The sequence below is a fragment of the Tinamus guttatus genome, unplaced genomic scaffold (genome assembly GCF_059628265.1).
Source record: "Tinamus guttatus ecotype Peru unplaced genomic scaffold, ASM5962826v1 Tinamus_guttatus_pri_ptg000439l, whole genome shotgun sequence".
Lineage (NCBI taxonomy): Eukaryota > Metazoa > Chordata > Aves > Tinamiformes > Tinamidae > Tinamus > Tinamus guttatus.
Genome location: NW_028288973.1, coordinates 915,829 through 928,002, shown reverse-complemented (window position 1 = coordinate 928,002; position 12,174 = coordinate 915,829). Strand labels below are relative to the sequence as shown.

At 55.2% G+C, this 12,174-nt stretch overlaps 1 protein-coding gene and 1 pseudogene across 2 annotated transcripts; one reads left to right on the top strand and one right to left on the bottom strand.

Annotated features, from left to right (window-relative positions):
• Positions 1-962: 962 nt before the first annotated feature.
• Positions 963-1,970, bottom strand: LOC148593175 (noggin-like; annotated as a pseudogene).
• A 1,846-nt stretch (positions 1,971-3,816) lies between these two features.
• Positions 3,817-7,370, top strand: GALR3 (galanin receptor 3). 2 transcript variants are annotated; one of them, XM_088531843.1, is made up of 3 exons: positions 3,817-3,834; positions 5,460-5,831; positions 6,443-7,370. In XM_088531843.1, the coding sequence occupies exons 2-3, from the start codon at positions 5,482-5,484 to the stop codon at positions 7,344-7,346; spliced, it is 1,254 nt and encodes a 417-aa protein (XP_088387969.1). In that variant the 5' UTR covers positions 3,817-3,834; positions 5,460-5,481; the 3' UTR covers positions 7,347-7,370. The 2 variants fall into 2 exon arrangements, with proteins under 2 accessions (XP_088387969.1, XP_010222469.2); XM_010224167.2 differs by lacking the exon at positions 3,817-3,834 and having other exon boundaries at positions 5,310-5,831.
• The last annotated feature ends 4,804 nt before the right edge of the window (positions 7,371-12,174 follow it).

The following is a 12,174-nucleotide window of genomic DNA, read 5'->3' as shown; positions in this document are numbered from 1 at the left end:
CCTGGCTTGTGCCAAGCCCAGTGGGGCTGATTGCATTAATGGGACTCAAGCTATGATTGTGGCTATAGCTCCAAAATATCCTTCATCCCCTTTGCCTAGGGAAGCACTGAGGGCACATGTGAGTGCATTTTCCTGCTGGATAGGAGAAGCAGGATCAGCCCAGTGGCAAAGCAGAGCCTGCAGCAGGCTGCTTTGACTGAGCTTGTTTGGGCTGTGCCAGGAAGCCCTGGCCGACCCCATCCCAAGTCCTTCGCTGGAGATAAATGGCTGGGAACGCTGGGCGCGCACAAGGACTCCCGGTGTAAACAACTCCTTGCACTTGCAGGTGAGGGGTAAGAGCCGTCCCCTTGCCCAGGGTGCTGCAGCAGTGCAACTCCAGAGCCTGTCCTGCTTTTTCTCTGCTGTGTCCCCACAGCAATAGCAGGGACACCCACAATATGCGGCCAGTGGAGAGCGCAACATGGCCCTCTCCTCCATGCTGAGGGAGGCAGCTGGCCCCAATGCTGCTGTCACCCCCATCTCGCTGTGAAAGAGCAGTGGGCACCGGCGCTTTCGCTTTCTTCTGCTGGCACTTTATTTCTCCACACGACGAGCACGCGAGCAAGCCCTGGAGAGCGCTGCTGCCTGCGGCGTTTCCATGGTGCCTCAGCCCTGCGGGGCCGAAAACACTCGGCCGCTTCCTCCTCTAGGCAACTTCGCTGGAGGGACACGCGTCCGGAGAGGGACCCCCTCACCCTGCTTCCCGCTTCGAGACCCGGAGCTGGCGGCCCCATTCTGCCTACCGCTGCTTGTGCTGTCCCCGCTTTCCCCTGTGCTGCAGGGAGAAAGCCTGGAGACGGCACCGGCATGCTCTCCATGGGGTTGGGAGCGAGCGCCAGCCACATGTCCCCGTCCCGGCACGCGACCCGCGAGCCGCGGCGGGAAGCAGCCCCCCATCCGCGCCGCCCCGTCCGAGGCGCCCGTTACCGGCAGGAGCACTTGCAGGCGGCCACGACGGGGTAGGGCACCTGCCGCCAGGCGCACTGCTGGGCGCCGGGCGCCGCTGGCCGGCCAGCCCAGCAGTGCCAGGCCAGCAGCTTGATGTGGGTGACCTGCGCCGGGCGGCAGGCCATGCCGGGAGGCCAGGAGCAGCCGGCGGCGCCGGCATCGCAGGCCGTGTGGCGCACCCAGCGCGGCCAGAAGATGGGCCCCAGGTCCACCCAGGTGGAGGCCAGGCGGCATGCAGCCCGCTCCACCAGCCACTGGCGGAGGCGCCAGGCCACGGCGCGGCTCAGGTCACCCGGCAGCCCCTCGCCCGGGAGCAGCAGCAAGGGCAGCTCCAGGCCCTCGGCCTCCCGCCATAGCTTGCGCCGGTAGCGTCCAGCGCCCTCCGCCAGCTCCCGGCTCAGGGCCTCCAGGTCCTCGGCGCTGGTGTTGCGGCCCCGCGGGTCCTCTGGTGACATCCAGAAGGGGTCGAAGGACGGGCCCAGGAGCTTGCGGAGCCGCCCGGTCCGCAGGTGCCTGGGCTTGGGGGAGTAGTGGTAGTCGTCGGGGGAGAGGGACAGGCTGTAGGGCCGCACCGGGGCCGAGGGCTGGGCCCGCAGCAGGCGTGCGGCAGGGTCGGCGGTAGCGGGTGGCAGTGGCGTGTCCTGGATGAGGGGCGGCAGGTCCTGTGGCGCGAGGAGGCAGTCAGCGGGGCCCAGTGCTTCTGGCAGCAGCAGCAGCAGGCGGGTGAGGAGGAGGACGAGGCAGCCGCGGGTGTCCATGACGAGCGCCGCTCCCACGGGCTGCCCTTGGTGCTGTGGCGGCTTCCCCGTCCTCTCCCGCTGGTTATCACCGCATCCCTCCGGCGGGAGGGAGCCGTCCCCTCTACCCTAGTTACAGTGCCTGATACCACGGCTGCCCGCGGAGACACAACCAGCCATGGAGGCACCTCGGGGACGAGGAGGAAGGAGAGGGGGAGGAGGTTGTGCTGCCCAGAGCAGGGTCATGGGCACTGCAGGGTCGAGGGGTGCCATTCCAGGTGATATTGGGGAAAACCCACCAGGGCTTTGCACCACCTCCCTTGCAGGTGTGCAAGGCTTGGGGGAGGAGAGGTGCCATGTTAGAGGGTACTGGCGATATGGGGCTGGGAGGTCTCCCACCAGGGTGATGCACGAGCCGGCAGCACCTGTGGTGGAAACGCTGCGCAGTCCAGGACCCTGGGAGCAAATTCAGACGGCAGAGCACCTCTGTGCAAACCTGCATCAGAGAAGGTACCTCCGCCAGCCCTGCCCCAGGGAGAAGGGGCCAATGTGGAGAGGCAGAGACCGGTGCATCCTCCTCCCTTGCATCCAGCCTGTTCATTTTGCCTTACAGAGAGGGCTGTCAAGGCATTGTGATTTGAAGAGACAGACAGATCCTTCCCTGCAAACCCCAGAGGGGATTGAAGAGGCAGCAGATGTTCCCCACTCACCCACAGTGGCCTGACAAGGCCACTTGCCATCAAACAGGCCTGTTCCCATGGAGATATGGGATCCGCTGAGATGAATGCACCCCTGTTCTCTGATCCTAGCCATGCTTGCAGGTTCTTTCCCCTTCCTCTGTGGAAGGATGAACTGCAGTGGGCCTCATGCGGCAATGAAGGCCTTCCTGGGAGGGGAGGTATTGTCAGAGGTTGGGGTCATCCCCAAGATCACGGTCTTTTGGCCTCACATCTCCTCAGACTCACTCTGCATCTCTGGTGGCTTTTGAGTCTTCCCAGGAAAAGACCACGAAACCACTCCTGGATTACATCTCCTCTCTTCAAAACCCGTGTGTCCTCCGCCCACCCCTCAAGTGAGCTACACTTGGTGCTGGCCTGTATAATTGGGGGCCTGCAGCGCACATATCCCTTCGTGAACATGAATGCAGCTGGAAAGCGGGAAAGAAGAGAAAGGAGAGCTGCAGGGGTCAGGTTTGTCCCTCCTCGTGTCCACAGAAGCCTGTTCCATACCAGCCATCCCGACAGAGTACACCCTCTCAAAAAAACCCTCTCTGGACAACTCCCCCCCTACACACATCACATCATCCTGGCATAGGAAATTGTTGGGGACAAGTCAGACCTGGGCTAGGCAGAAATCAGCACCTGCTTTCCACTTCTTCTTGAGGATCTGCTGTTACAGGACAGAGTGAGGAAGAGTCTGGTCTGTGATAAGGCACTTATTTCCATTCAGCTAATAAACTAATAGTTATGAATAAATGGTGATAATAATTATTTTCTCATTCTCCAGAGGGTTCACATCCATATCCCAAGCATGGGGCAGGAGGGAGCCAGGATTGTTGTGATGGTATGTGCCTATTTTCTTGAGGTATTCAGAAACACTTCCCGAAGAGCCAGAGGAGATAGGGTCCCTGCACGGCTTGACTGTGGGAATCTCTGTCCATCTCCATCCTTCTTTTCCCACTGAAGAACAGTACATTAGTTCTTCTCAGCCCCTCATGGAAAGAGGGGAGCAGCTGAACCCACGGGAAGGCTGGGCACAGAAGGGTTAACTCCAAATCCAATCTCATGGAGAGAGGAGGGGAAAAAAAAAGAGATCAATGGATCAGCTGTAGGAGCAGGCGGAGGGAAAAGGGGGAGGCAAAGAGAGAGTGAGAGGAGCTGAAGAAAGAGAGAGCAGAGTGTGAGAGCCAGAGAGAGTGGAGCTGGCGGCTAAGCGACCGGGAAATCAGAGCTGGGTGGCAGGACCCAGGCAGGAGGGACGGTGCTGCCCAGGTTGTTTCTCCGTGGCCTGCATCGTGGAGGGCAGTGGGGCTACCCCTCCTTGCTGGAGCGGCCAGGGCTGAAGGTCTCTCCTGAAAGAGTTGCAAAGCGGCAGGTCCTTCCTCCCAAAGGTGAGTGCCGGCTTCCCAAGCGGAGGGGCAGCCCTGGGCTCCGCTAGCAGGAAGGAAGCTGATGACAAGATGCGCTGTAGCTAGTGTGTGAGGTGTGAGAGTGTACTGGCCTCTGCCCGAGCGGGAAGAACCCCGGGGCCAGCATGGAGGAGAGAGTTTGCAGTGGGACAGAGGGGACTGCAGAGCCGGCCAGCCAGGGATGACCTTTTGGTAGGATACAGAAAGACTGCGAGGAAGGAGAAGCAGTGTGAAATGAGATGGGGAAGCGTTGGGTGAAAGAGCTTGCACTATGCAAAAAAGAGTTAATTGCATCTCAACAGTTGCTAGATAACTGTCTTATCTTCTCTGTTGCTGCCCAGCGAAGGGCAATTTGTTCTAATGATAGAACAATAAAGCAAAGACTTGTTGGGAGATAGAGTGCTTGCACTCCCTGTCTGAAAGCTGTGTTATTCACTACTGGAGGAAGTTTTGCAGCAGATCCCAATACCCCTCTCCTTTGGCTTTGGAATAATTTGCACTGCTTCGCAATGATTATCACTTAGTGCTTTTGGTGGTGCTCTGGAGTCTCCCCTCTGTCCTCTCCCACATCACAGGCACAGACACTTGGCAGCACAAAGCTGTGCAAAGAGTGGAGGAGAGACCGAACAGTGCAGAGTGTGAGCACGTTGGGGCAGGATAGGACTGAGTAGCTGATTCCCCTTTCTTGTGACCTATCTACTGAGTCAGTAGTACCCCAAACCCTCAGATCATGCTCCATTGCCATTGTCTGCTTTTCTTGGGACTTTCTAAACTCAAAATTGAAAATGGAATAAAAGGTATTAGAGTGTGAATCGTTCCTGACACCTGCTTATACACTCATATGGCCTCCACCATCCCAGCCCGCTGCCTCCTCTCAGCATCAGAAAGAGTTTTTCTGTTGCTTCTCCTATATTGAATATCACTATGCAAACAGAGTCAGGGATAGCGAGGCCTGGGGAGGATGATCCCAGCTGAAAGAGGCAAAGAGTTCCCCTGGGGCAGGAGCGTGCCAGCATGATGCTGTTGAGATGTGTTATCCTGCATGGGAGGCATCTTGTCCCAGCTGCTGGAGATGGCACAGCCTTAGCAGCCAGTGTGGGGCAGGGTGAGGGTACCAGAACTGCTTGCAGCCACCTTTCCTACATCTTTGCAGCCCTCACTGAGCCCTGTGGAACACAAGCTGGGATTATAAATTGCCCAGACAAGAAATCGCAAGAGGTTTAGGAGCGTTGGGATTTTTTTAAGGAATGTGGAGAAGGTCAGGTGGTGTGGTGGAGGGTCCTTCGAGGCTGGGAGCAGAGGAGGTGCCATGATATGGACATGAATAGCGATTTTTTGTGAATCTCAGCATATCTTGGATTTTGTTCCCCCTCTGCACATATTCCCAACACCACGTTCCAAGTATGGAGCAGGCAGAGCCCCTGGCTGCAGTCAAAAGGCGCAGGATACACAGGCACCTATGGATCAGGCATTGGTTCTAGGGATATAGCTCTGGTGGACAGATTAATGTTGGGCCAAGTGTGACATCGAATGGCATCCGTGCCTCCACAGCAGTGCACAGTCTGGACCTGGAAGAGGTGCTGTCTCTCTCTTTTCTTCCTGCACAGGCTGGCACTGTCGGAGAGGGGGATGCCGGAGGGCTGGAACGCCTCCTCCGACAGCCTGGAGGTGCGAGCTGCAGGGATCATCGTGCCAGTGATCTTCTCCCTCATCTTCCTTCTGGGCACTGTGGGGAATGGCCTGGTGCTGGCCGTGCTGCTGCGCAACGGCCAAGTGAAGTACAACACCACCAACCTCTTCATCCTTAACTTGGCCATGGCCGACCTGTGCTTCATCATCTGCTGTGTCCCCTTCCAGGCCACTATTTACACACTGGATGGGTGGCTTTTTGGGCCCTTTGCCTGCAAGACTGTACATTTCCTTATCTACCTCACCATGTATGCCAGCAGCTTCACCTTGGCCTCAGTCTCCGTTGACAGGTAAGTGTTCCCTCACCTTTGAGTCTGCTAGCTCAAGGACAAAGTGTTTGTCTCTCCTGACTAAGGGGTAAGAGAAAGACCAGTCCTTACCCCACCCAGTGCCCTCTAAGAAGCAGACAGCCTCCTAAGAAGCAGGCCCTGTGGAATCAGTCTTCATCTTTTACTCCCCATCTCCCCATGCCCTCTCTCAGCATCTAGTGAAGCTCCCGTTCTGGTTAGTCAGTCCCTTCCCTTCCTCACTTTAACAGGAGGAGTGGAGGCACACACTTGGCCTGGGTGTCTGCCAGGTAGAGCCAGGAGCACCAGCAGCCCAAGGCAGCAGTCTGCCAGAGGAGAGATGAGGCACAGCCTGGGGCCATCTGGGGCCTTTTCTTCCCTGATTCAGGAGGCTTGCTGCTTGCAGCAGAGAGGGCAAGCCTGCCCCCAGCAGTGGGGTAACACTGATCACCACATGCATTCAACATAATCCTCCCTTCTAAGCAGTGGAGAAGCAGGAGGGATGGGTGGCTGTGTGGTAAGGTATGCGCAGAAGGCAGCTCCACGGGGCAGGGAGTTGGGGATGTAACCTACCTATCCGTTTTGCTTGATCTCTTCTTCTCCCTCCCCACTAGGTACCTGGCTATTCGCTATCCGCTGAAGTCCCGGGATCTCCGCACTTCCCGAAATGCAGGAGTGGCCATTATAGTGATCTGGTCCCTGTCGCTGCTCTTCGCAGGGCCTTACCTCAGTTACTACCACATTGTCCATTACCACGGGATGCCCATCTGCGTCCCCATTTGGGAGGACCAGCGCCGAAAGATTTTGGATATCCTCACGTTTGTCTTCGGGTACCTCCTGCCTGTCACTGTGGTGAGCCTGGCATATGCCCGGACCATCAAGTTCCTGTGGACATCTGTAGACCCCCTTGAGAGGATCTCGGAGGCCCGGAAGGCTAAGCGTAAGGTCACCAAGATGATCGTGGCCGTTGCCATTTTGTTTTGCCTCTGCTGGCTGCCCCACCACTTGGTCATCCTGTGCTTCTGGTTTGGTCACTTTCCCTTCAACCGAGCCACTTACGCCTGTCGCCTGGCTTCCCACTGCTTGTCATATGCCAATTCTTGTCTCAATCCGATCGTCTATGCTCTCATTTCCAAGCACTTCCGCAAGCGTTTCAAGCAGGTCTTCACCTGCCTCTTCTTTCAGAACAAGAACAGAAAGAAGAAGAAGAGAGTTGGAAATAAAGTCCATGTGGTCAATGTGGGCAATGGTTTCACTGACAGTGCCAGAGGTTTCTATAGAGGCAATGCTGAGGTGACCCAAACTGCAGGGAGGAGTACCAGGTTCTGCCCCAGTCATCTGAAGGGAGACCCTGAAGGTACCAGTAGTGCCAGCACATGGACTCACCAGCTACAAGATGCTATGGTTTCTGTTCAGAAAGGAGTGCTGGAGGAGGGAGGTTTGCCAACAGCTGGCCAGTCGCTGTCTGTGACCCCTCCAGGGAGAATTCCAGAGTTTGTGACTGTTCACTGCAGATGAACAAAGTGAAGAAAACTTTTATCCACCATGTGAGTAACTGCTCCATTCTCAAATAGGTAATGTGGGACAGTAGGGAATGGACACAGCAAAGCCACTAAAAGCTCACGAGGCCGTGGTTAACATGTTGTCCCTGCTGACTTGCCTACATCATTTATCTAGCACTGATGCAATTCACCCATACAATGCAAAACAGAGGCACCTATTAATGTGACACCAAGTGTTCTAGGTAGTTTTGCCAACAAATTTTAAGGCCTCCACTTCCCAGCTTCCTAACTTGCTAATTTTGTTGTAGTAGCTTCAAACTCCAGAAGAGAAGCAACCAACATGAAAACATCTGGTAGGAAATCCAGGCTATGGAAGACAATTCAGAGCAGAGGTAGGAAGGGTGGGAAGAGCGCACGTGGACATGTGTGTGAATACGATAGCTGCCAGTCTCTCTTCCTGCCAGGACTGGAGTGCTATGCCCAAGCCCAAGCAGTGAAACACCATCCCCTGCCTCTGTGCGTTTCTTCTTCCATGATCCATGGGCAGGTCTAACCCATCTTCCCACCTTCCTTAGGCACTGAATCTGCATGACTGCCATTTGTCTCAATAGCTTTATTATACTGACTCTGCTGCAGTCACGAGTCATATTCAAATGATTTATGTCACAGCAGGTGAAGAATGGAACGGCTTGTGCGCTCTCACCTCTGGGTGCCTCCCCCAAGATGTGTGGATGCTGAAATTCAAGGGGGAAAGGATCATCAGTCTCTTCCATCTACCCTGCCCAAGCAGGAGGCATCTCCTAGAGCTCCATTCCACCTTGCTTTAACTCTTGCCGGCACATCCTGCTGGAGACTGCCCAACTTCCTAGCGCCTCTTACTCTGCAGAATTATTCCCTGATAGTCAACCCTGACTCTTAAATAAACCCAGTAACTCCTCCACTATGCTGTTCCATCTAGCTCATCACCCTTTGGTCTCAGCAAGCTACATAGAGCACCATCCCTTCCGTCCCCAGCAATCTGTTCGCTGGCCCTTCTCTGGATCACACTGGTTTACTGCTACCTGTTTTTCACATCTCTCAAAGCGCTCCAGGATGAGCAGGAATTTCCTTTCTGTACAGCCAGCCATGGCAGTTTCTCTTGTTGCCAGTGGAGTGGCACCTGTCACAGGGCTAAAGGGCTTGCTGTTTTCTGAGTGGTGATGTTATCTGGTGGTGTTAGCCCCATGTTTTTGGATTACGGACTTGGCCAGATTTTTTCTTCTAGGTAATGAAAATTGTAATTGAATTGAGGGTTGCCACCAAGAAAAATAAAGTACCCAGCAACACTCAGCTCTGAAATGAGCTAGGCAGCCAGATGAGAGTTGCAGTGTAACAAGGGAGAAGGTGTGAGATGGTCCTGAGTCACACCCATGGAGAAGAAATAGCCTCATTACACCCATGTACACACAGTTTAATCTTACCTCCTCAGTGTCCCTTTTTACCTAACAGAGAGGGTTTCCAGGAGAGTGTAAGGCCAACACCATGCGGAGGGCTGGGATATCTTCTCAAACAGCCACTTTTCTGGGGTCACCACAAGACCAGTGTCCACCTGGAGGGATTGCACCCTTCAGGCATGGCCAAACTTCCCCTTGTTCTGGCCACTGTCACCTTCCCTCCCACCATGCCCGGAGCAGCTGAGGAGGAGACAGCTGAGGAAGAGGTGTGACGGCAGCCGAACGACAGCCCCACACCAGGGCCAAGCGTCTCCCCTGCATCTCCACTGTGGGAAGGACAGAAAGAGCTGCAGGGGCAGGGGGAACAAGAGATCATATTCATTGGGAGGTGCTGGAATTTCTCCCCTGCTTGATCTGAATAAACACTTGTACTTTCCTCTGCCTGTTGCATTTGCTGTGTCCTGGCTGCACACACTGCCTGGTATGCAGCTCTCCGATTTGGGCTGGAGCCAATGGAGGCCGCGTGAGCTGTCTGACCAGTCTGATGCTCCCGAGTCACTAGCAATATATCATTTGCTTTATTCAACTTTGTAGACACTGCAGAAGGGAATGGAACAAACAAACCTGCAAGCTTGAAGAGGGATCCTAGAGCAGCACTTGTGTTCAATATATAGTTATTAGAGATGGAGAGACACATAGCAGAGAGAGAAAAAAGGAGGGATGGTGAGAGAACAGATGTGAGGGGGGCAATATACATAATAAATGTATCAGCTGTTCAATAAGGGGGTTAGAAGGTTTTCTGTCATAAGGACAGAAAATAGTGGTGAGAAAAGGCAAGGTAAAGTGAGGGGAAAGAAGCAGAGAGCAGAAAAGAGGGTCTCACTCAGGTGGGGAGCACCCACATTTTGGTAGGTGCCTTCTTCCCCACACAGGTGCCCAGAGGTATCACACTGCTCCAGAGCTGGGTGAGCATCATTCACCCTCATGCAGCCCCAGCTGCATGGCAGCTCTCACCAGCATTTCTCTGCATCCTTGGCTTGCTGAGAAGCCCAGAAAAAAAAATCCTTCAACAGGGGCCTTTGATCAGCCTAGGAATAAAGGCAGCAAGCTGCGCAGCAAGTGCCCCCCTCTCCAAACAGCTCCCTGCCCCGGGGCTGTGTCACGAGGGGAGGGTGCACCGAGCTGGCGGCACTTGCATCACTGCAGTAGCTTCGCTTCCCCAGCTGGCAGTGCAGCTCCATCAGCTCTGCAAACCAGCTCCTCCTGCGCACAGGGAGGCTGCCGAGGAGCCCATGGGGACGCTGCGGGAAGAGGAGAGTGCTGCAGCCAACAGAAGGGAAAATGCTCCCAGGGAAAAGGGAACTGCCAAAGGGGCAATGAAGCAAGGACAGAGGGGAACAGCTGTTCCCTTCTCTCCAGGTCAGCCCAGGCAACCAGGAGGCAGACGGGATACCACTATTGCACACACTTGCAGGCAAGGCAGGAGATGAGTGTCATGGGAGGATAAAATCCCCATTCCCCATTTCTCTCCTCCTCACCCCAAACAAGACACTGCTGGCAGAACTTGCAGATAGAGGAAGATGCATCGCATGTTTCAGGCTAGATATAGCTGTGACATGAGTGGAATGGGGAAGGGGACTGAGCAGGGGCACTCTGCTTTCCCAGGATGTAGAGTGCATGTGCTGCGGGGATCCTACTGCTTGCTTTATGGCTGAATTAAAACAGCCAGGGAGCTAAATTAACACTGTGAGGCACACCAGCCAGGAGATAGCAGTGCCAACACCAGCAACTCTGCAAAGGATGCTGCAGCCAGAGGTGCAGCCGGCAGGTTAACCCCTCCAAAACGCAGGCTCTCACTGTACATAATTTGCTGGCAGCCTGCTGATTGCCACGAGCTCATTGCCAATGTGAGCCTGTGGCAAATGCAGAATCACCAGAGGCAACGCAGCCCCGACTGGTGGTGTCCTGAGCCCGGCCTAGCTCCGAGAACCACCAGTGCCCTCACTTTCCCTGGCACACAGTGGAACCTCAGAGAGGCAGCCAGCAGCTGCGGCCAAAAAATAGAGTTTTTGGCACCTCGGGGAGGGAACTGAAGCTGTCTCTGTGGCTCCTGGCCCTGCCCCAGCTCCCTACTATGATGCTCCTGTCCTGCCTGTCATTGTTGGAAATTCCCTATTCTTGTCCTTCAAGACTTGTGGGCCATAGTAGCAGCTGCTGCCTTATGCCCCCAGCCCTGGCCTTGCTGAGCCAAAGGAATCTCCCTGAGGTGCTTTTCCTCTCTTGGGTGTTTCTGGCTGACCTGCCCCATCCCTAATAGTGGAGGATGCCGTTTGCTGGCTGGTCCTTAGCAATTGTGACCATCTGCAGATCCTTCCCGGAAGGGAAGGAGATTTAATGACCTGCCACAGCTGTCTCAGCCCAGAGATCCACCATCAAGCTGCAAATGGGGTTGTGGGCTCTGTGTGGCTTGGGTGAGAGCAAGGGGAGCCACAGGGCTTAGAGAGCTCTGGTGCATGTTAGCTGCCCTGAGCAACGTCACAGACCCACTCCCCAGCCCGCCAACCCCCTTGTTTCTTTTTTCTTCCCATCCCCTCCCTCTGCTTGTGTAAATATTCCCTTACTGCTTTGGCCTTCCTGCTTTTAAAGTTCCCAAGCGACGTGGTATTTCTAAAACCCGCTGAAGCTGTTGCACAGCCCACTAGAGCTCAGCAGCAAGGACACCTCTTTCCCTGCATTGAGGTCGGTTGAATTGTTTTTCTGGGCACTGCTGTTTTTTGACACTTGAGTGTTTGATGTAGCTCTCTGCACCTGTAGCCTCCTTTGCCTTCTATTCCTGTTTCTGATTTCTCTGATTCCTTTGATAGAGTAGCCCCTTCCTTCATGGTCCCTGCAGCTCCTCTGAAACCGGTCCCCTCTAGAAACACTGCCAGTGTGCTCTGCCCCTCTTCTCCAGGATTTAGGAGCCTGCAGCTCACTGCAGGCACCCTTTGCTCCTCACTCTGTGGTTGAGGCCAGCCCAATTAATCATGAGTGTCCTCGAGTTAAGGTGATGAACTCAATAGCTTCTCTAGGTGAGGCCCCATTTCAGCACTCAAACCATCAGGGGTAAAAGGGACTGCAGTGGAGCAGTGACGTGGCTTGGCCTGATGCAGCCTGTTCTTGCCCGTACAAGGCTGAGCTGTTTCTCAGCCCCAATCCTGTTCCTCCCTGGCTGAACCTCTAGCACGGGCACACTGGGTTTGTGGGACAGAGCGGAGCTGAGCCGACAGTCAGCTTGGGAGTGACAGCTTCATGGCCAGGCTAACACAAACCAGGGCACAGGGCAGGGAGAAAACTTGTGATGGAAGCTGGATTTAGCAGGGCGGGTGCCTGCAAGCCCCAGTTCCTCTCCCTTGGTTCTGCCTGGTTCTA